At 41.7% G+C, this 22,527-nt stretch overlaps 1 protein-coding gene across 3 annotated transcripts in view; it reads right to left on the bottom strand.

The window, feature by feature from the left end:
• Positions 1-11,373: 11,373 nt before the first annotated feature.
• Positions 11,374-22,527, bottom strand: part of RALYL (RALY RNA binding protein like) — a 1,731,499-nt gene continuing 1,720,345 nt past the window's right edge. For all 3 annotated transcript variants that reach the window (XM_086965943.1, XM_086965944.1, XM_086965945.1), the window contains 2 exons: positions 20,189-20,244; positions 11,374-12,969 (listed from right to left, as the gene is read on the bottom strand). In XM_086965943.1, the coding sequence (XP_086822069.1) occupies positions 20,203-20,244 (42 nt within the window). In that variant the 3' untranslated portion in view covers positions 11,374-12,969; positions 20,189-20,202. The remainder of the gene's footprint in view (positions 12,970-20,188; positions 20,245-22,527) is intronic.

The raw sequence follows: 22,527 nt of genomic DNA, 5'->3' as shown, positions 1-22,527 counted from the left end.
GATCCAGTACAATAGGATAATATTTGCATGCATGCCTTCTCAGAGCTGAGAGGAAGTCTGTTATGACTCAGCACTGGGAATGCCTGAATACAATAAATGCTTCACTTTGTTTACAATTCGGAGGGATGGCTGCACTCTATCAGTGCTTACCCAGATGCACATGACTGCTCGTAGACCCTTTGCTTATTTTTCAGCGGCACTTGACCCAGTAGCTGCTGCTATGCCCGGCTGTCTCAAAGCAGTGGACTCAACAAGTGTCCGGATTGAGTAGTGCAAACGCATTGTTATAGGTCATCTTTGGAATGTTTTTGTCCCCCATTCTGTGGAAATATTAACCTACACCAGAACTCAACATCTCACCAATACCCGTTTGACTAAGTATGAACAAGTCATGCTTGCTGCTAGCAATATCACTCTTAAAAGATGTATTACCTTAAATCCTGCTAACTTGTTGCCCATTCCTGGAAATGATGTTATTGAAGGTGAAGTTGAGCATAACTGTCTTAATGTCACTGAACTGTGCATAAAGCCAAGACATGACATACAAGATGTCCTGCTCACTGAATCAGATTATGTAATGTGTGTTGATTGCTCCTGTTTACAAGACCATGAAGGAAGCCTGAGAGCTGCCTATGTTGTCTGTACTGTCTCAGGTGTGGTTCAAGCCTTCTGGCTTCGAAGAGTGTTTTCTGCACAAGTGGCCGAATTGATTTCTCATACTGTAGCATGCTGTATTTTAGACCATTTTCACTGATAGCCAGTATGGCTATGTTGTCATCCATTACTTTGGAGAGTTATGATCACAACGCGGATTTAGGAACTTTTCACAGTCCTGATAAGGAATGGGGAAAGAGTGCATAACTTGTTGAAGGCACTGCAGCTACCTGCCCAGATTGCGGATGTGAAATGTTTTGCACACCACAAAGGGGAGGATTATGTAACTGTGGGCAACAGGTATGCTGATGAGATCGTCGGATATCGTGCCTTAAATGCTTATACTGTCAATGGTGAATATCAAATTGAGGGAACAGAGCAAACCAATTGCAACCTCTTGTTAACTACAGCTGATTTATGGGAGGTACTTGAGAGGTTGCAGGAGGAAGTGTAAGTAGCAAAATGGGCCTGGGTGGAGCTTGCAGAGTTTCCCTCTGCAGAATTCCACGGAGTTACCCAAAAACTCTGTGGAATTCCACTAGAGGGCGGAGATGTATTGTATATATCCCAGGGTAAAAAACATGACTGTTTCAATAGAAATACAAACAAATTCACGCATGGATATTTTTATATGGGTCATGAGTACTTTTCATAAATATAAAAAGTATTAATGCACACGTGAAACATGCCTTACCCTCTCACCTGCGCCGTATGACTCAGTCCCTCTCCCAGGACCTGGACGATGGAATCGATGTGCACTCAGGTGAGCTCCTGCATGGTCCCATGCTGGGCTTCCTTCAGCAGCCCATAACTCGTGTCTGTGCGGTGCTTCAAGCTGGGAACACTGGGCAGACTCTGCCCCTTTTTTGCTGACTCCATGCTGCCTTTACAATACAGAAGTAAACTGAACTCCAAGTTCCTCTGCATCATCCCTGTGCCCCAGATTCAGTTTTTACTTCTTAAAAGGTTTCTGGGAGTTGTAGTTTGTCTCAAACGGATTTAAAAATCTATACTAACTACGACCATCTATCTATCTATCAAGACACCACCTCCTGCTGGGTACCATAAGAACTATTCACTGCTTAAAACAGTTTAACGCTGCATGCTTTTTAGGTTGAGTGTACAAAGTTGAAAAATAAATATTTTTTATTTTATATTGACAGTGGCTTACCCATTTGTGTTCTGCTTCTCCGCCCCTTTGTGTGTCTTTCCCTCCCTTCTTACTACTCCCTGTGTTTCACCCACGTGTGCGCTTATAAGCCGCCTTGGTTGGTATCCCTCTGTTCTAATCCCTCTCAGTGGGCCTTATTTATGAAGGCCTTGCGCCGCCGGTGCGTCACTTTTAAAATGGGAAAAAGTGACGCACCGGTGGCGCAAGGCCTTCATAAATAAGGCCCAGTGTCCCTTGTTCCACTCTACGTGCTCTTCTGCACCACCTCCTTCCTGTCCCACACCCTGTGCTCATGCGTCGCAGTGCCACCCTAGTCATCCCTCTTCTTGCTCAGTGTTTGATCATCCCTCTGTGTCCACTTGCTCTTTGCCAAATGCACTAAGCCCTACGGCTGAAACCGCAGACTTCACCATACCCGCTACTTGCATTTTTTTCTCCTTCCTAAAACTAGCCAGGTTTCATGGGCACATTCTTTATTAATAATAAAAAAAAGCATTGTTCCTCTCTTTGGAATGAACGGTTTGCTGATGAAGTGCTGTAAAAGTATTGACATGTTCATGTTTGCAATTTTCATGGACATGCCTGGAATAGCCACAGTATGTTCTTTTGTGGTCATAATGCCTACTTCTTTAGGTGTTTCCAGCCCAAATGCTTTATTCTTTTTGGTGATGTGAATTTTGAGATGGGCACTACCTTCCAAGGTACTTTACAGCTTGAGTTTTGCTGTTAGGTTTCGCAACATTACCTCCTCATGTGTGGTTACAGCTGAATTGTTGTCAGTGAGTTTAATTGGTTGAGCCGGTGGGGTGGCTTGGTGTATGAGACGACCTTGGGCATAACCTGTAGGTCACAATTTGAAATCCCAGTGGGGCCAACTCAGCTCTGCCTTCTTCCAGGTGCTATTACGTTGGGTAATGGATGATACCTGTTATGTACAGTGCTTAGGAGTTGCAGTCTCTGTGCATATGCGCTGTGGTAATCACACACCATTATTGTATTCTGTTACCTTGATATTGCTGAATGGAGTCAACAGCTCATAGGAAGCATTGACATTTATAATGGCAAAGTTTTGTGAGCTCAAGAGCATCATGAGGTAATTGTATGCGCAGTACCTTGGGGCCATGTAGAAACTCCAAGAAAGCCTGATGCTTTGTTTCAAAGGATAGCTGAATGCTGTAAAAAAGGGGTGGGCAGTGGGCAATCGTAAACTCTGCTACATGGCGGTCAGCAGAGTTTTTGCTTAACTCCGTGCTCTGCTTGGAACACAGAGTGGCAAAACACCATGAATTTCACCGGCAGAGTTTGCGGAGTTCACCGCCCACAACTAAAGCAGAACAGCAAGGCTGGGTTATAGCAGGTTGTGTTAGGGGAGACTAGGTTGACATTTGGGTTTCAAGAAATGGAAGACCAGTTTTGCAAAACAGCTGGTTAACCCCATTGGCGAGACACTATCATGGACCTGCTCATGTAAGTAGAGATTATATGGTGCTTTAGTTTCAGCAGATAATGTTTAATCCTAGGTTCCGACTGATGGCTGAAGGGTTGTGTCACAGGTGTATGTAGGTAGAATAACCACAGTAACGCTGAGTCACGTAAGGAGAACAGGAGGTTCCTTCAACCGGATGCTATTGGGCTTCATCGAGATGCCTGTGTGCAATGGGCTAAGATATGTCTTGGTGATTGTGTTCATCTTCAAGCATATGGGCTGAAGTCTACCTGAACAGGAGAAATGACAGTCTAACAGTAGCTAAGTTGTTGTTAAGGGACTTATTTCCGAAATTTGGATTTCAGACTGCTCTGTAATGAGAATGAGGAACTCATTTTAATAAGGAGTTACTGAAGATGGGCTAGAATGTGTTCTTTGACATCTTTGAAATGACCTGATGCATTGCCCCTTGTGTTGATGAGTCTTTGCAGTACTCTCAATAGGAGGACTGGATTATCTCACCATGAGATGATCATGGGCAGAGCCATGAGATTGCACGCTCTTCCTGTAAATGAGCTTGTGGACATTACAGATGACATGGTTCTTGATTACCGCAAAGGACTGGCTGATGTGGTGTGTTCTGTGTCTCATCAGGTTGGAGAGGCTACAGCCCTGCCTCAGCAGGAGCAGTGCCATGACCTCAGTCCCAGTGACTGGGATATGGTGAATAAGCACATGCCCAAAATGTGCTTGGGGCCTCTGTGGTTAGCACCCTACCAAGTCATCTTGGTCACTACAATAGCTGTGGAAGTGCGGAGGTCTCCCCAAGTGCACCTATACTCACAGACTCCTGTGTCCCCTTGGAGATAACAGCACCTCTCCCTGAAGTGCCTTTGATTACAGTGAGACAAAGGGAGCAGGTTAGTCAAGTTGTTGAGGACCAGCAAGAGTAGGGGACATCACATGTTTGGCCGGAGAGGTGTGTGAATGAGTCAGCAGTTGAAGTCTGAACAAGAGGGTCCCATCCTGTTGTGTTGACTGAGGCAGAACCAGACCCTGGCGAAGGGCCAAGTGCTGCAGTAACATGTGTAGTGCCCAAAGACCAGTGGCCAAGAGGATAGGAGAAAAGAAGATAGAGCTTACCTGAAGTGTATGCACCACACTATCCCAGAAGACACTGAGGGATCTGGCCTAAGTGGCAGTGATAATGAAGGTCCAGTAGTAAGGAGTTCAAAGAGATGAAGAGTGCCCTGTTGGATGTACTCCTCTCCTGAATGCACATACCTTGCTGCCAATGACTGGGATATAGAGTTTTGGACATTTTGTTACAACAATTCAAATCCAACTGAGCCTCCTTGAATTGAACTTTGTGGCCTGACTGTTTTGAAATTGAGATACTTTACCCTAGACAGGATCATTAGTGAATTTGGACTATACCTAGGCCAGAGTCTGCTAAAGGAGCGTAAGGTTGGCATTTAGAAGAACACAGACTAGGGCTAAGGATGCTTCACGAAGATCTTGTAAATACCATAGATTGTATTACTAATGTTCTGTATTGCTGTGACTGAAATTCTTGTTTGTTTCATGCTGATGCGCTTTAACTTATTTAGGAGGTTTGGCTATCCTGTTTTTGTCTTGTATCTTTACAGCATGGTTTTCAGATTTAGTTAACTTGTAATAAAACTTCTTAACTTTATTTTCTCATTTCTATTTCTCATTGTGTAGCCCAATGGGTTACACCGTTAATTCGATTGTTTGACTAATGCTAACTCCCTTTACTTCTCAGTCGACAAAGACCCATCGTGTAATGAATGGTAAGAGGTTGACGAGAGCTGGATCACTGTTCAAGTGGCTATTCCTTTCAGGTGGGCCACTGTTCCATGGCAACCACAGATCGTAGAACGGTCTCGCCTCAGGCATGTATTGAAATCTAGGGGATATGTGAACAATAAGATGCTGTTTCTAGAGTCTTGTCTCATGATAACAGGAAACATAATGTGGGGAAGAGCAACCAGGCCATCTCTTTGTGTAACATTTGTAGTTGACCATTCCCTTAGTCGTGGTTTTAGTTTGCATGTCACTCCGCTGAGGCTACAGCCTGTTACTGGAACTGGCTTGGTCCGGTAGTGGATGTGAATTCAAACCTACATATATGCACTTGTTTTCAAAATGAATTCTTCAGGAGAGCATTCAGGAGAACAGCAAAGGGGGAGAAAGGCAGAATGAGACAGGAGTATGGACTACCACTAATCCCTATGAAGTAACCTGCAGCCTGATTTGCTACACATATCCAGCAGGACCCCAACATGATTACACACTTCTGATGTCCCCATGCATTTCCTGGCATTCCAAATACAATCAGGAGAAACTACGGGCCTAATTATGACATACTAAACAGATTTACACAGAAAGAGCTTGTAGGCATTCTCCCCTTAGGGATACAGGTAAATTAGCTTGTGCACAAATACAACTGTTAGCAGTACATGGACTGACCACGAGTTTGGTAGCATGCCATGAGATCACTTTGAATCCACACCTTTCATCCAATCCACCACTCTGTTAGTGATCAACAGACAGATATCATGTCTGATAACTTGTCGATAAACGTGTGACATTTCTCCTTGTGTCAAATGTCCAGCCAGGTTTAGGATTTTGACAGTGGAGCCACCTGAGGCTCTGCTGCTGAAAACCTAGTGGTTCACCGAACTGTACATAAGCCAGGTGATCTGCAAATCTAGAGGAGTGAGAACACCACTGTATTGCTGCCATTTCAGCAAATGTTAAATTAGGCCTATATCTCTTTTACATACAGTTGACCCTCATTTATGTCCGTGGGCCAGTGGCAGTCAATCAGGTAAGGATGTTGCAGCGCTCTCTAAGGGCACCTTGTACCCGGTAGTAAAATCACATATGCCTGATTGTTTAATGTAAAACATACAAAATATGATTTTTAATCCACTGCATTCTGTATTTGCTCTCGCTGTTAAATACATCTTTTTTTGTTGTTATAAATCTCAAGCAGAACCTGGCTATTTGTTGAACACATTTTTCACAAGCTGCCCCCCTAATGCCTTGTAAATATTGACTTTTCAGGTAGTTCTTGATGATATCTGTAACAAAATTTTAGTACAATATATGAACAGACTTTTCAGAGGCAAGAAATGGGGAAAACTCTTTTAGTGCATAATTCAGAGAAAATATTTATTTACAGACATGTAGAAAGTATGTTACAGCATTTGAAACAACACTGTTATCATGAACAATTATGCAAGTAAGGATGAAAAAACAATGAAAATTACTTGAATTTCTTTGAATCCTGCAATTGTAAGTCATCTGCTCTTTCTTGTCTTAGAAGTAGCACTGCTTGCATGATTGGGACTATTTACAAAGTGTAGAATACAACAGGGTCTAAGCTTCCACACAATGCAGTAGAACACTGAGCGAAAACAAAAATGTTGCTTTCCCATTGGTAACATATCTTCCATTTTTGTGTGCTAAAATATTCATTAGAGATGTCAGAACACAAAATCAAAAGTGATGCTTTCCATGATTTAGGTATGCTGCTACTAGCTTGTCTACCAATTTCTGCCAGGTTTGCCGCTCTATGCCAATCATAGTTAAATGGCAATTCAGCATCAGTAGCTATGCCATCGCATTTCTTTGTCTTTTTTTTATATAATTGCAGATGTTTCATTGGAGATGTAGAAAACGTCATTGTATTCTTAATCAGAACATTGTAATGTTGTGATTTCCATTGCTGACAATCATGTGCTCCGGGCTTCTAATGGCTGGTAGAACCCCCGGAGCATTAACATTGCAATGTTTGTTTACAGCTATTGCTGTGAACAAAGGCCTCACGGAGCCCGAGTTCATTTCAACCCCCTCGGACTCGTAAGACCTATGTTTTACAAATTAGAACATTCTGCCCTCTAGGGACGGAATGTTCTATAGCCTAAGAGCCCTCTGTAATGAGCTCTAAGGCTATATAAGAAGATTGGAATGTTGGGAGCTCATTGAAAACAATTGAGCAGCAGCAGTCTATATAATCTGGTTTAGGCCAGCTGCCCTCAACATTTCAATATCCTAATGTCCTCTGGCTTTTTACCCTGCCTCTCCAAAATATGTGAAATGGGCAGGGGAAAGAGAAAGATAAGCAGCAGGATGCACAGAGCCTTCACCCTTCTCTCCTCCTGCAGTTCGCCATTCCACTGTGGCTTCAGAAGGAGGGAGAGGTAAATGCGGCTCAGCTCTTGGGTCTCCGTGGCTTCGCTGAACTATGAAAAACAGTTGACTTCAACCTGCTTTCACAGCTCTTGCTGTGAATGCAAAACACATAACAGCCGTGGCACTGCACGCAGCTGTTAACAGTTGAACATTCACAGCAACAGCTGTGAAACAAAGGCTTTGGAGTCAAGGGGGACATTAACCCCCTCGATCTTCGATGCCTTTTATTTCTCTATTAAGACAGTCTATCCTCATGGTGTGGAATGTTCTAATAGCTTTATAGCCCGCTGTAGCTGGACTATACTAGCCATTAAAGGCCCAAGATCAATGATGGGTAAACAACAGGGGGTGGTGATGGACAGAGTTTCTGAATTAAGCAGAATACTCTCACCCAGTCAAGAGATCAGGGCTTAATCCAACACCGTTTTTTAGCTCAACCCCCTGTTGTTTAATTATTTTGTCCACCATAAGCGTGGAAGGGTATACTCAGACGTGAGTCCCTTGCTCATTGCACCATCAGGATTCAAGCAAGCCGGGCCGAAGACGGCTGAAATGCCAGAAACCGGTCCCCGGTAGCTTGTTTCCTTGCCAGTGAAAGAATTGGCTTGGTAGTTTGGTTTGCCCTGTTCCCATGATACACTGGGCCAGGGACAGACTAATTTGCATATAGCCAGGTTCTGAGCTGGGATGGTGCAGTGAGCTAAAAAACGGCGTTGGATTAAGCCCTGATCTCTTGACTGGGTGAGAGTATTCTGCTTAATTCAGAAACTCTGTCCATCACCACCCCCTGTTGTTTAATTATCAAGATCAATGATGGAGCAGGCCTTTAATGGCCAGTATAGCCCACTACAGCTAGCTATTACGCTGTATTACAACATTGGAATGTTGAGAGTTCCATTGAAGACAATGGAACAGCATTGGCCTATATGAACTGGTATAGGCCCACTACTCTCAAAATTTCAATGTCCTATTACACAGTTTCTGCCTTTCTCTTTCCACTGCCTCTCAAAATACATTAATTTGGCAGAGGAAAAAGAAAGGAAGAGGCCATGGAGGATGACAAATGCAGCCTTCATCCTTTCCTACTTCTGTAGCTCAGTGGTACTAGGGCTTCAGAGGAAGGGAGGGGTGAATGCGGTTCAGCTCCTGGGCATCTCTGGCTTGGATATACTACAAAAAGCAGTTCAGCCAAGCTGGGGAGAACCAGGGACTGACTTCCACCCCTTTTCACAGCTCTTGTCTAAACGCTAACAGTTGTGGCCCTGCACACAGCTATTAGCTGTAGAACATTCACAGCAACAGCTGTACAAAGGCTACATCGTTGAGTGGATTTCAGTCCTGTTGGGCTTCGTGAGGTCTTTGTTTACCGTTGGGGCAGGCCTTTAATGGCTGGCATAGCCCACTACGGTGCTATAAAGCTATAATATAGAGTACAAGAATATAGTAGCACTCTAATATTGACACACTATTGAGGGACATAATATTGAAAGGTAAGTGCACATAGGGAAGTATAGGTTTACCATTTTTAACTCCAAATCTAGATGCTATGACAATATACATATTGTCAAGGTACATAGATCTGGAGTTACATATAGAAAATCTATTATGCTATTTATGTCTCTCAATACTTTGTCCATGATATTAGTGTTCCACAATATCAAGGACTCAATATGCAAGAGCCACAACAGAAAACTTCTCTTTGTTTACTAGGAAATAAAGAAGACCATGACTACTAACTTAGAGGGTACTGAAAAGGGACCTAACTTAGAGGTACGAATTTGTCAGATATTGATTATTTCATGAGGGTACTTGTTTTGTATATCTATTTGTAATGCTCTAACCACGAGCACCTTTGGGACAGCATCAGGGTCCTACAAATTAAAACAAGTAAATTGTAACTGAGGAAGTGAGACAATGGAAACAATTTTTCTGAAAATGCTGAAATAAGCACATCATCAATCTACAGTTTGAATGGTGATCTAAAAGTTAGAATTGTGCATGAAATGTTCGGTTTTAGTAATTGGCTTTATATATTCATATAATAATGAATTAATTTATTCAATTTTATTTCCTATCTTTTTAGTTCTTTATATTTTTTAAATATCAAATAAAAAAATAGATGTAATAAAATGTTTAAGATTTTATATTTTTAAAGTCAGGAGTTCTTAAAACATTTGATCTGTTGACCAATTGTGTGTCTTTGTACTGCTCTTTGATATTAACAAGAGATTACCTTTTAAAATGAAAGGAAGATGGTCATATATATTAAACATATAGTACAGATTGGTCTTCATACAGAAGTATCCTTAAAAGGATCCCTAGTGGTGATATCAAGATCAGGGCACCACAGGAATGGAACAATACAACAAAAAAGTGAAAAAGTAACAAAGAAATATGCACATATGCTATGTTTATGAAACACGGAAGAATCAATTTTGATAAAAGGTATAGAGCCATCTTTATTTCAGATTGTTACCGAGGGTCTAAAGCAAAGTGTAAGAGAAAAAGACTATATTTTTCATATTTGTGAGAAAATGAAACGTTGGAAATGACAGAGTTGGGGGCCGTTGGGGGGGGGGGGGAGAACTGAGATGTTTTTAAGCATTGAGATCGAGAGGACATATAAAGGGCAATCATTAAAGAGGACTGTCACAGTGGACCAGTGATGGAGGTAGATGGGGCAAGCAGCAATGCAACTAGCAGGAAGGTCACTGTCCTTTTAAAAGGGACATCAAACATTGAGTCCTCTGAAACCTTCACTGGCTGAAAGGATCAAGTTCAGAATAGTTTTCATTACCCACAAATACCTGCCAATGAAACGCCGTCTATCTCAATCCATGTTAACAGTTTGAATTCCCCTTAGAAACATATGGTCACCATCTTGACAAATCCCCCTCAAGGTTTTTGGGCCTTGTTCGAAGTTTTCCATAACTGCCCCCAAATCACTGGTGTCATCTTTATGCTTGTAATACTCACTCGCTGTGTTTCTTCTTTGTACTCCTTCAAACAAGCCCTAAAATAAAACTCTTTCTAACAAATATTCCTTGGAACGAAGATTCACGTTCATGTACAGGGATAGCACGAAGAAACGACTGAGTTCATGGTGTGCGCATATAAAGTATGTAATTGAATCAAATCCTATTTCTTGACTAGATGAACTGATTATGCACATCTGCTGTACATAAGATATTAATAAAAATGCTGAAAGCATTACCATCATCTAAAGTATGATGGCAAAGGCACACCTGAAATTTTGCTTAGGGATGTAAGGACAAATGGAAATCGGTGCTAAGAAGAAGTAATACTTTTACAGAAGTGTTTGTCTTAATTTTACATCACTGAGTACAACACCAATTCCAAAGGCAGGAAAGAAATCGGACACTAAAAAGAAGGTGGTTATTTCCCTGGAGAACTCTTACTTTTCAAATTCCTGGAAATGTTTAGTGGTGGTTGCTAGTCAGCAAATTATGTGAGTATTGGATGACCATAGCCAATTAAGGGTATTCTTATAAATCTTATTGGGAACGGTCCCTTCCCATGAGCTGCACAGTCATTTCTGCTTCTCTGTAGAGCTTAGCAAGCCCATTTCTGATGTACTGCAGGTGGTATATCCAAATTGACAGGCTCCTAATATGTCTCACAATAAAAGGAAATGGGTGCACTGAAGACAGTACAGTCTTATGTACTAAAGATCTTAATGTAGGTGGTATGATTTACAGAGCAGGTAAGAAGAGGGGGACCCGAGACCAGGCTTCTACTGAGCATCAGCCAAGACTATGGGTCCCAGGCATGTCAAAGACTGTGCATGAATGCAGCAAACAGGAAGAGATTCAATTACTTTGTCAGTAAGGGAGAAAAGAACCTTCACCACATACTACAGATACCTGTGATAATGCAGTCTGAACCAGAAGAGAAAACGTTTTTATTTATTTCTGTGCCAGCATGTACAGACCAGAATAACTGTATACAGCATGTTTCCTAAGGCTGCTGCAGAAAAATGTAAGGCTAGACCGGGGTTTGATGTGTAAACAGTTTCCATTTTTTTATTTGTGTGGCTAGGAAGATTTTTTTTCTTTCTCAATAAGTACATTTATTCAGGATCAAAAGTCCTAAAGTATGTCTCAAAATTCTGAAAATATGACTCTCTAGCAGGGCGCGAGTTTGAGAATACATTAAAGGCTTAACAAATTTTCACAGGGGCAAAAGTACCAATATTGAACAGTATAGTTTAAGTCCCTCCTGTGAGGGCTCCACATTTAGTGTACTAACGCATTCTTTGTACTTATTTTGATGTGGAAATAGGTGTAATGTATCACAATGTACATTTTAATAAAGGGAATAAAACAGGGCAGAATGAAGTGAAACCCATGGTACAGTGCAGTGAAAGCTCATGTGGGTTTTGTGGACACACAATGAAACTTGCACTCTGCAGTAAAGCTGTGATCTCAAAATCAATTCTATATTTTAAAGCGACTCTTTGGAACAAATAATACTAGGAAAGACCGTTTGGGAGGAATACTGCTGTGCTTAAGTAAATACGGCGCTCAAGTATTATCAATTTCCTATAAATGTAGACACAATTTTTTTTTATGAAGGTTGAACATGTCACTTTGTCAGCAAGATGGAATCATTAGTACTCATGATTAGCCAGTAGCCTGCTTCAATTTTGTGCCCCCTTAATCTAGCTAGTGGAACATGCCTCTTTATCAAATATAGCTGTTAAAACACTTACTTTGTGCTAATGTCTTTATCTAGTGTAGGTCATGAAGAGGATTGTGTTCACATGTCTTAACATTTCAAAAACATTCTACATCGTTCTCAGGAATTTATAAATACTTAATGTCCATGCCTATTTGCAGTGCGTGGGCACATTTCATAAATCATCCATATTCATTTTTAACACGTTGAAAATGCTTACCATTATAAATATTGCCTGATACGTGGACAGCAGTAATGGTGCATGGGAAATTGCACTAGATCCCATCTGCACTTACAAAAACTGTATTGTACAACACATATGATCATAGCATAAGGATGTTTTTGGGGTAGCCTGAACACAAAGCAATTGCAAAATGTACTATCAATGACTTTGACAAACAGTAAACATGCTATTCATAAAAATAGCTTTTACAAATATACATTTGTTTACAATGTTTCCACATCTTCTACATGTGTCCTCCACATTATCTTACATTTGTCCTTAGGACACTGTCAGAGAAATCATCAAATCAAACAAAATAAAATGAGAAACAGGCAAAAGGAAACACGTTTACAATGTAAACCATACAATCTGACCATTGTACATCTCAGAACACGTAAGAAATGGCATTTCCCAGACTGGGACACTGATGCCTGCTTTCTTGAAGTGACTTTAATTTTATACACATTGAATGAAAGGTGCCAATACTGGCATGAAACTAAAGTTCACATTTCACATCAGGCGGTTATCTTCACAGCATCCCTAAGTACCCATCGTGGTTTCAGATAATCAGATCTGTAGAAAAATAAATCGTATCAGATTTCAGCTTTTTACAAATAATCAAGAACATATAGACACACTTCAAACAGAAAAAATATACACAAAATTCAATTGCTGTTAACGTAGTCACACCACTCATAATTTCATTTGTAAACACTGGTCATCATGGCAGAAGCTAAGATATAGCCAGTCATACTGTGAAATGATAATTGTATATAGTTTTACTTGCCTAACCTAAGAAAAACTGATGCTGTCTATTAGTAATTGCTATAGGCCATAGAACCTTGTTACTTTTGGATAAAAGGTTGAAAAGAACTTCTACTGAAAGTTCTGATTTTCTTAATTTTTCCAGGGGTAAATTTGTTACTTTAAATAACGGTCACAGATCAGCCATTTGATAAAATAATTAGGATAGGGTACCCTTTATGTCAAAACAATTGTGTATTAATGAACTTTTTTTTAATACAAACTTTATTAGCATTTCTCCATTACATACTGCAATAGGTATTGGCATAGTTGTTATTTATAATTTGTATAACTGGGTCCTGATAACTTATTTTTCCAGGTGAATCATCTCTCATAATAGTCAGACACGTACATTGGTGATCATAATTACCATACCTATTTTCACAAAAGCACTCTTGCTATTTCTTGTTAACTTGCAAGATAATTGTAACTTACAGTTAAAACTAAAAAACTGTTGTAACTCCCTCCTGAGCTCACACGCCCATCCCTTCCTTTTCCAACGGTGGCGCCTCATGTTTCCGCAGAGTGTGCGGACTGAAATTTCTTTTGCTCATGACGTTTGGATGGATTATCAGAGACAGTGATCCCTTTCAAGGAGAATCACTATAGATAACCCCAATACTTCATTCAGGATTGGGCCTGTTTGTGTCCAATTGGATGGTATTTAGAATTTATTTTGACATATTTAAAGCAAAACAATCCATAAACAATAAGTGAAATGGATGTGACGGGGTATTAGGAAATCAGCAGATTTCCTTACCACAGGCTAGTGACTTAAAATTGACTTTTGGTGAAAATACTAAATAACAGTCACAATAACTCAGACATCTTATACTCCACAAAATTCTCAATTTGAAGTTTAGAGTTTAATACGTGGTTGTTGATGATGTCTCGATCCCCAACAATGGGTATGGGATCATAATCAGGAGCTTGCTTAGTCCTGAATGACTATTTGTCACGGTTGACTGACAGTTTGTCTTTTATTTATCAGGAGACTCTTCCAGACAGGTTGCAAGGCGAGGGCCACTGCTTGCGCACTGTTGACTTTGTCATCACAAAGTCCTTCCAGAGAGCCAGCTCCCTAGCACCCAGATGGTGAGGCCCTGCGCAGGTGCTCTTGGCTACCAGGAATGCGGTTCGAGTGACCAACCGGAAGAACTGGGTGCACGCAACACATTGCCGGAAGGTGTTGCAGGACCTAGTGAGCCCAGCTGTATTGGCAGATTACCGCGATGTCCTGGACACCGAGAAAGGACAAGCTACATCACCTGAAGGACCTGAAGAAGTCTTCCCGGACCATACGATCCCTGGTACATCTCAATATCAGCTGCGACCCTGGAAAAAAGACACTTTGTTGCTGAAAAAGACTGTTTGACCCACTGTCCTTGGTGGTTAAAGGCTGAATACATAGGGGGGGTAGCCTTTTAGTGACTGCTCATCTAAACCTCAGTGTAGAAACCAACGTCTGCCCAGGACCTTAGGTTACCATCTGTTTTGTTGTTCAACGACGAGATGAACATGCCTAAGGAGAAGCAAACTGCTGCAAGAGTTTGTGATAGAAAGAGTATTTTCATTATTGACTCACTTTGATTGTTGTTCTCATTGCTATAATAATATGGGTTGTAGAGGGAGTAGCTCCAGCCCGGAAACTACTGACTGCTACTACTCCTGTCCCCATTGAGCACCACCATTCCACTCCTCCTTATCACGAGGAGAAGCATGGACTGTCTTATCTCAACAATACGTTCATTCAAATGTTGCATCACACCCATAATACTACAAACATTACCAACTGTTGAGTGTGTGGATTGATGCCAGCTCTACAGAAAAAGGGAGGAAAGCCCTTTATTCCTCTGTCGTTTTCACACAATGGCTCCTGCAAAGCCTAGTTTGCGCTACTATGGGCTTCTAAAGTTGCTAACAATACTTATGCTGATGTAGGTGGCCTGAATGCCCAGCTGAACAGCGCTTGTTACCCTGATGAGGAAGGAGATTCACAAGCTAAAAGAACTGTATGGGAAATGGAGGAATATTGCCGAGGAAATTCCTCCACGCACTATGTTTTTCCTAACATTCGAACTGTCAAGGGTAATGAAACTCCTGTTATAGCTGTTACTAGAGCTTGAGCAGACCTGTGTGTGAACAGTATTGGCAGTATTCCTGTGGGGAGAAGTGACTGTACTATGGTTTTAAATGTTACTGGAATAAAGAATAGTAGTTTTTAGTCCTCACATAACACCTATTTCATTTGTGGAAATAAAGGTTATTACCACCTACCTATTGGGTGGTCAGGTAGCTGCTTTGTGTCCTTTTTGCTACCTGTGTTTTTGGCACCTGCAACCTACCATAAAGACTATAAACTGTATACTGTCATTTCTAAGAGCAGATTCAAGAGGAACATAAACAATGATGACGTGGATCAAACTGATACTGCACTGCAGCATTACGCTAACTTTAATTTGCAACTATTCTTCTTTGTTAGTGCGGCCTTAAACAGCAGAAAGATAAGGCTCTTGACACACGTTGTGGAGACTGTAACTAATCAGACAGCCATGACACTTGGAAATATCACAGAAGAGCTACAAATTGTGAGAATCGTGGTGCTCCAAAATGAGATGGTTCTTGACGTCATTCTGGCCGACCGTGGTGGAGCATGCCGCATCATTGGGAGCAGCTGCTGAGTGTATATCCCTGACCACGCCCCTTTAGTTTTTGAAGCGATTTCCAAGATGCACAAAATAGCCACTGAAATCCATCAGGATTCAGGGACATATACTTGGACTGGATGGCTACGGACTATGTTTACTGTATGGGGCTGGAAATTATTGTCAGCCCATGTATATTTGCTGTGAATCTTTTGGTTTCTTGCTTATGTATACAATGTAGCCCGATGCTTTGTTCACTTTGTATTTCTACTTGTACCCCAAGCATTCTGACTAAACAAAGTGTCACAAATGTGAATGCTCGCTTGGCAATGGACCAAGAAATTACAGAATTAATGCAGATACACGTGCACAATGTTTTCCGTACTCCCTCAAAAGTATAGGAAGATGTCTTCAGCACATGCTAAAAGGGCCGTATGTGGAAATCGCAAATAATCTCTGTTCGTATAAGCTGAAACCATCTTTTTCGTGGCATCCATTTTGTCAGCTATGTAATTCTTCCATCCTCTGCTGCTCGTCTTTTTCCCTGCCTGTACTGTCTATTTTAGTTAAACTTCCTGACTCAGCTAAAAGCAATATGCATGCTAAAGAGTTTGTAGCTGCCAGAACACGTGGTCTCAGACTCAACTGTCAATCTCTTAGTGCTGCCATAAGCACTCCTGCTCCCTCTCTCACTTTTCTGACTAAGTGATTTCCACATTTTCCCATGTTTGTCGGTCCTTATTCCTGTGTAGGCGTGTACCTTCAATTTGTAACTACATGCTTACCAGTGCAGAAAATTCAGCATGTAATGTAATGTAAAATACATTTCTATAGCGCTTCTACCACTCCAAGGAGCATCTTGGCGCTTAATACCAACCCAGATGGAAAAGGTTAGTTAGCTGAAACAATTCAAGAGAACTTACATCCTTTACACTAAGGCTTTACAGGCAGCATCAGTAAGCGTGAAAACCCAGGTTTTCAGGGCTTTCCTGAAAAGAGATTCTGATGAGATTTGCCGGAGCAGAGGTGGCAATTCATGCTTTGGAGCCCAAAACAGCGAGAGATTTTCCACCTTTGGTTGCAAGCCTGAATTTTGGAATAACTAGTAAGTTCTGGTTGGAAGATCTCAAACTCCGAATGTGTAGGTAGCGTGTAAAGCCTTTAGAAAGATACCTAGGCCCTTGTGAATGGAAAGCTCTAAAAGTTATAACTAAAATTTTAAATAAAATGCGTTTATGTATTGGGAGCCAATGAAGGGCGTTGAGTGCAGCTGAAGCAGATGATTTTCTAGGCCAACCAAGAACCAGGCGAGCGGTGGCATGCTGGACCATCTGCAGCCTGTGGAGCACAGATTTATTTGCTCCTGCATACAGGCTATTGCAGTAGTCCAGTCTTGATGTTATAAGCGCCACCGCTACCGTTTTCCTTGTTGACAGTGGGAGGAGGTCAAAAAATTTCCTGAGCATTCTGATGATATGGAAGCATGTGCCAGCCACGCTAGTTGCTTGTTGCTTAAATGACAGTAAGTCATCAAACTTGACACCTAAGTTACGGGCAGAGGAGATGGTATTGGGAGGGGCTTCAGCACCTTCAGGCCACCACTGCTTAGGGGAAAACAGGTTTTGGGGACCAAACGGTAAAATTTCAGTTTTTCCTGAATTGCATTTGAGATGGTTGATCTTCATCCACTCAAAGGTAGCAGTCAGGCATTTTTTAAGGTTTTCTTCAGCTTCAGGCAGCTCCCTGTCAAGTACCAGGATAAGCTGCGTATCATCAGCATAAGATATTGTGCTGATCTGGTAAGAGGAGATAAGCTCGATCAGGGGGACCATATATAGATTGAAAAGTACAGGGCTCAAGCTAGAGCCCTGAGGTACCCCTGTACTGATGGATTTTTCTTCAGAGTTGAATTCTCCCAATACCGTGACTTGACGTCTTTGGCTAAGGAAGTTTTTGAACCAGTCCAGCACTACTCCTCCTATCCCTGAGCGGAGTAGACTGTCAATCAAGATTGTATGTGAGACGGTATCGAAGGCCGCCGATAGATCGAGTAATATCAAGACGGCCTTCTTCCCCTGGTCCATAGCAATTCGCAGGGTCTCTGCTGAGAACAGGAGGGCAGATTCTGTAGAGTGTTTGGACCTAAAGCCTGAAAGAATAAAAGGCCCATGGTCTGTGTATTTAAGTCACTACCTCCTGGAACACTCAAGGGTGTTGTATGGATGTGGTCTCACTTATGAGTGAATAAACTTGTTATTTTGAATTTCAGCTTCAGTGTCAATCTCTATTTTGTTGGTCTAAGGACATGTGGACAAAGATAAGGGTGACCCCTGCACCGGTGTGTCCCTAAAAAGGCACATTTGCACAACACCCACTCACAGACACATCAAGACACTCATGCACTCACTTTAGATACTCACTCGCAAAGGTTACAGGTTTCAGTTAGGAAATAACATTTTACAAAAAACAAAGGTTACAGGGACGTTATAGTTGGGAAATAAAGTTTAACAAAACTTAAAAATTCACTGAAGAAAAAAAAAAGGTTACAGGGACTTTATCATTAGGCTCATATTTCACTCATACAAAAACCATAGAAATTCAGCAGATATAGTTACCTGAACTAACTATAACCTACACCCCTGCAATGCACTGCTTATGTCCTCACATATTACATCACTCATGGCATGGTCAGTGACATCACTGATAACATCATTGATAACATCTCAAATGACATCACTGATGCCATAATCCACAGAACCACTCATATACCCACTCACACCCCTATAAAACCTCGCATACACCCACTCAAATACCACACAACCACTCACATACCAATTCACAGACCCTTACAAGTACTCACACAACCACTCTTACACCCACTCCCTCACTTGTACAGCCACTCACACAACCACTTACTCACCCACACAGCTACTCATACAACCCAGGCACTCACTGATACAGCCACTCACACAGCCACACACTCACCAATGCAGCAAATCCCCCCCCCCACACACACACACACACACTTATTCACGCATACAGCCACTCAAACACCCATTCACTCACCCATACACCCACTCACTCAAACATACAAGCACTCACACACAAGCACTGTGCTCATTCATTCATACAGCCACTAACATGGACATTTAACTGGCAATACAGCCACTCACACACCAACTCACTTAACCAAACACCCAATTAAACAGCCAATCACTCACCCATACACTTACTTACACTACGTGTTACTCACTCATACAGCCATTCAGACACCCACTCACTTATCCATGCAGTCACTCACACACCCACTGCATCTGCATAAAACTTGAGATCTCAGTACTAAGATCAGTGTGCTATCAAACTATGAAATTGTGGACAGTTATTAGCATATTTAAACACCAACTGTGAATCTACATGCAATTTAACATATTAACAATAACCTAAATATGCGACAAGTGTACCAATCTTTGTGTATTGTGTAAATTCATAAAACTGCACAACAGGGATAAGAAAAACAAAAATTTCGTTTCAATACGAACTGCAACTAAACTACATTATTTACATATTCGAGATGGCATTCAAATTCACAAATCTTGTAAAATGTGGGTTCTGTTCTCTCAAAATGAAATAAACAAAAAGAACTTTACCAATGATTTTGGTCTGACATTCTCTGTCTTTTAGAAATCTTCATACCTCACCATTTGCGTGCATTTTTTACAGCATGCCAAATTTGTAAGTTTTGCAAAACTTGAATGTTTAAGAAGGTGGAAAATAAATGATTTAAACTCTTTAATATGCATTTTCATCTCTTGAAAAATTAAAATGTGATTGACAGAACAAATATCATGCTTGCAAGTTTATCCGGAAGATCTTTTTCAAAAGCTTGTATCTCCAAAGCTACTGAATGGGTTTACAATTTGTTTTAAAAAGCACACTTTTCAAGTAAAGTTATGCCTTTCATTATTGGTATGATGCCAATCCTTTGAGCGTTGTTTTGCTGTAGTGGAGAGCAAAATCTCCTAGGGGAATTAAAATAAAACCACTTCTTTGTGACACTCCTTGCCCCTTGGGTTTTCTATCCCAGGCTGAATGTCCACAAACGTGGCAACCTGACGATTAACTAGATACGTAACCTAGTGTGACCTTAGGAAAGTTAAAGAAAAACAACATAAAAACAGAGTCCCTGTTTGTTGGTTCTGTGTTTGCATGAGTGTCAGTTTAATCAGTGCTTTGCCCTTCTTACTTTCAATGACGACTTGCTTTTAAGTTGTGCTTCTGTGGCCAATTAGTCTCACATTATTAAGTAGAATAAGGCTTAAATACTGCCTTTTGCAAACTTTTACCTGAGGTTTGTTCTTCAGTTACTGGTGTCTTCTAGGTCTGAAACGTGATTCTCCATCTAAAGAAATACAAGTGTAGAGCAACAATTGAGGACAGTTGATTTATTAAACATAGCACAGCTATAGTAAACAGGTTATATTTGTTTTCCATCAGTTTTAAGTTTTAAGTATTCCCTTGGATTCCAGTTACCATTATCTGACTGCTCATGCAAATTTGGTAATCTGTCATCTTAAAAGAATTGTAAAGGAGCGTGTTCCCACATTTATTGCAGTATGACTCAAGGACCTTAAAGTGTTTTTTAAACTATCAGCAAATACTGTTGAATTATTTTTAACTTAAAATTCAAGTGCAATGTAAACAAATACTACGTGGTGTAGTTTAAAAATAACTTATAAAGTCGCCACATATCAATTTAAAATGGCTTAAACATAAACATATCTCTGCAAAAAGATCCTATTGATTGTGTAGTCGATTCTTTTTAAACAGATATGTATCCCTGAGCACAAACATAATGCAGTCATGTAGTAAATATTTACCAGTTTAAAATTAACAACAATTCTCAAAATGTGGTATGTTGGGGACTCTTGGCCAATTACTGTTCCTATGTTTCTATGTTTCGTAACCTAGAATGTATTTTTGATGAGTGTTAGAATTGATGCAAACTATATCTTCAACATGCGCATGATCAATGACAATGTACCCCAAATATTCCACTTCTAGATCTAGAAATTCACATTTTAGTTTCAGGGTAATCTTTCACATAACTTTGTTAACACTGGAAATATTTATTGTGTTTCACTGGTTTGCTCTTTCCAAAATTGAGGATGTCATCTTATAAAACGTTTGATTCCAACACCACCCTCAGAGGAACACTCGTCTACAGACCTCCCGGACCTCGACCATAGTTCAACGACACCATCGCCGACCCCGTCAGCACCCACGCCCTTGCCTCCACGGACTACATCCTCCTCGGGGACCTGAACTTCCACCTCGAGAACAACAACGATGCCAACTCCACCGCCCTGATCGCCAACCTCGCCAACCTTGGACTCAAACAGCTCGTGGCGGCACCCACCCACGCCGCTGGACCCCATCTTCTCCACCAGCCCCCACGTCTCCTTCAACTACACCACCGTACCCCACTGGACCGACCACAGATGCGTCCACTTCACCTTCAGGAAACCCACCACACCCCACCGCACCCAACAGCTGCCACGCCGCTGCTGGTGCAAGATCACCAAGGACCAACTGACTACCACCCTCGCCCTGAGACCACCCGCCGAACCCACCGACCCAGACACCGCCGCAACCAACCTCAAACAGTGGATCAACGACTGCACCGACACCCTCGCCCCCCTCAAAACCGCCACAACCAACCACACCAACAAGAAAGCTGCCTGGTTCACCAAAGACCTCCGGATCTCCAAGCGCACCTGTCGAAAGCTGGAGAAGAAATGGCTCCACGACCGAACACCAGACAGCCACACAGCCCTCAAGAGCGCCACCCGCAGACACGACCAAATCATCAGGACCGCCATGAGGACCGCCTTCAAGGACCGCTTAGACAACAACGCACACAACACCAAAGAGCTCTTCAGCATCATGAAAGAAGTCTCCAACCCCAGCTCCAACACCAATGACATCCCACCATCACAAGACCAGACCTGTGCGACTCCCTGGCCGCCTTCTTTCACCGCAAGATCACCGACATCCACAACAGCTTCAACTCCGACACCCCGCACCCACCACCGAGTCCACCACCCCTACGACCACCACCCGCACCAGCCGCCTGACCGCCTGGTCCAACGTCAGCGACGAAGACACCATCAAAATCATGACCTCCATCCACTCCGGATCCCCTTGTGACCCCTGCCCTCACCACGTCTTCAACAAAGCCAGCACAACCATTGCGCGGCACCTAAGGAAAAGAATCAACAGTTCCTTCAAGACACTACTTTAACGGAAAGCTGGAAGAACGCCGAGATCAACGCCTGTCATATAGTTACTGCTTTTCTATATATTGTGTTAAGTTAGCATGAGTTTATTAAATGTTTAAACAACATATTTTCCTTCGGCTTCAGTTTGCACACGACACATAATTGTTATTGTAGCTTTCAATCTAGACGAAAGATGTGATTTATTTGAGAATAATATGTTATTGCTCTGATATCAGTTGTGCTTGGTACACTTGGTACACTGTCTGCACACTGAGAACTGCACCCTCTAAGAATAACCTAACACAAGGTTGCTGGGAGGCCTGATCCTCGCACCACATTAGACATAACACAAATAATGTTGCTGCCAACATTGGGCTCTAAGCGGGTTTAAGATAGAGTTACCG

The sequence above is a fragment of the Lissotriton vulgaris genome, chromosome 4_1, assembly GCF_964263255.1.
Source record: "Lissotriton vulgaris chromosome 4_1, aLisVul1.2, whole genome shotgun sequence".
Classification (NCBI taxonomy): Eukaryota; Metazoa; Chordata; class Amphibia; order Caudata; family Salamandridae; genus Lissotriton; species Lissotriton vulgaris.
Note: the sequence above shows the minus strand (reverse complement) of the source record. Positions and strands in the feature narration are given on the sequence as shown.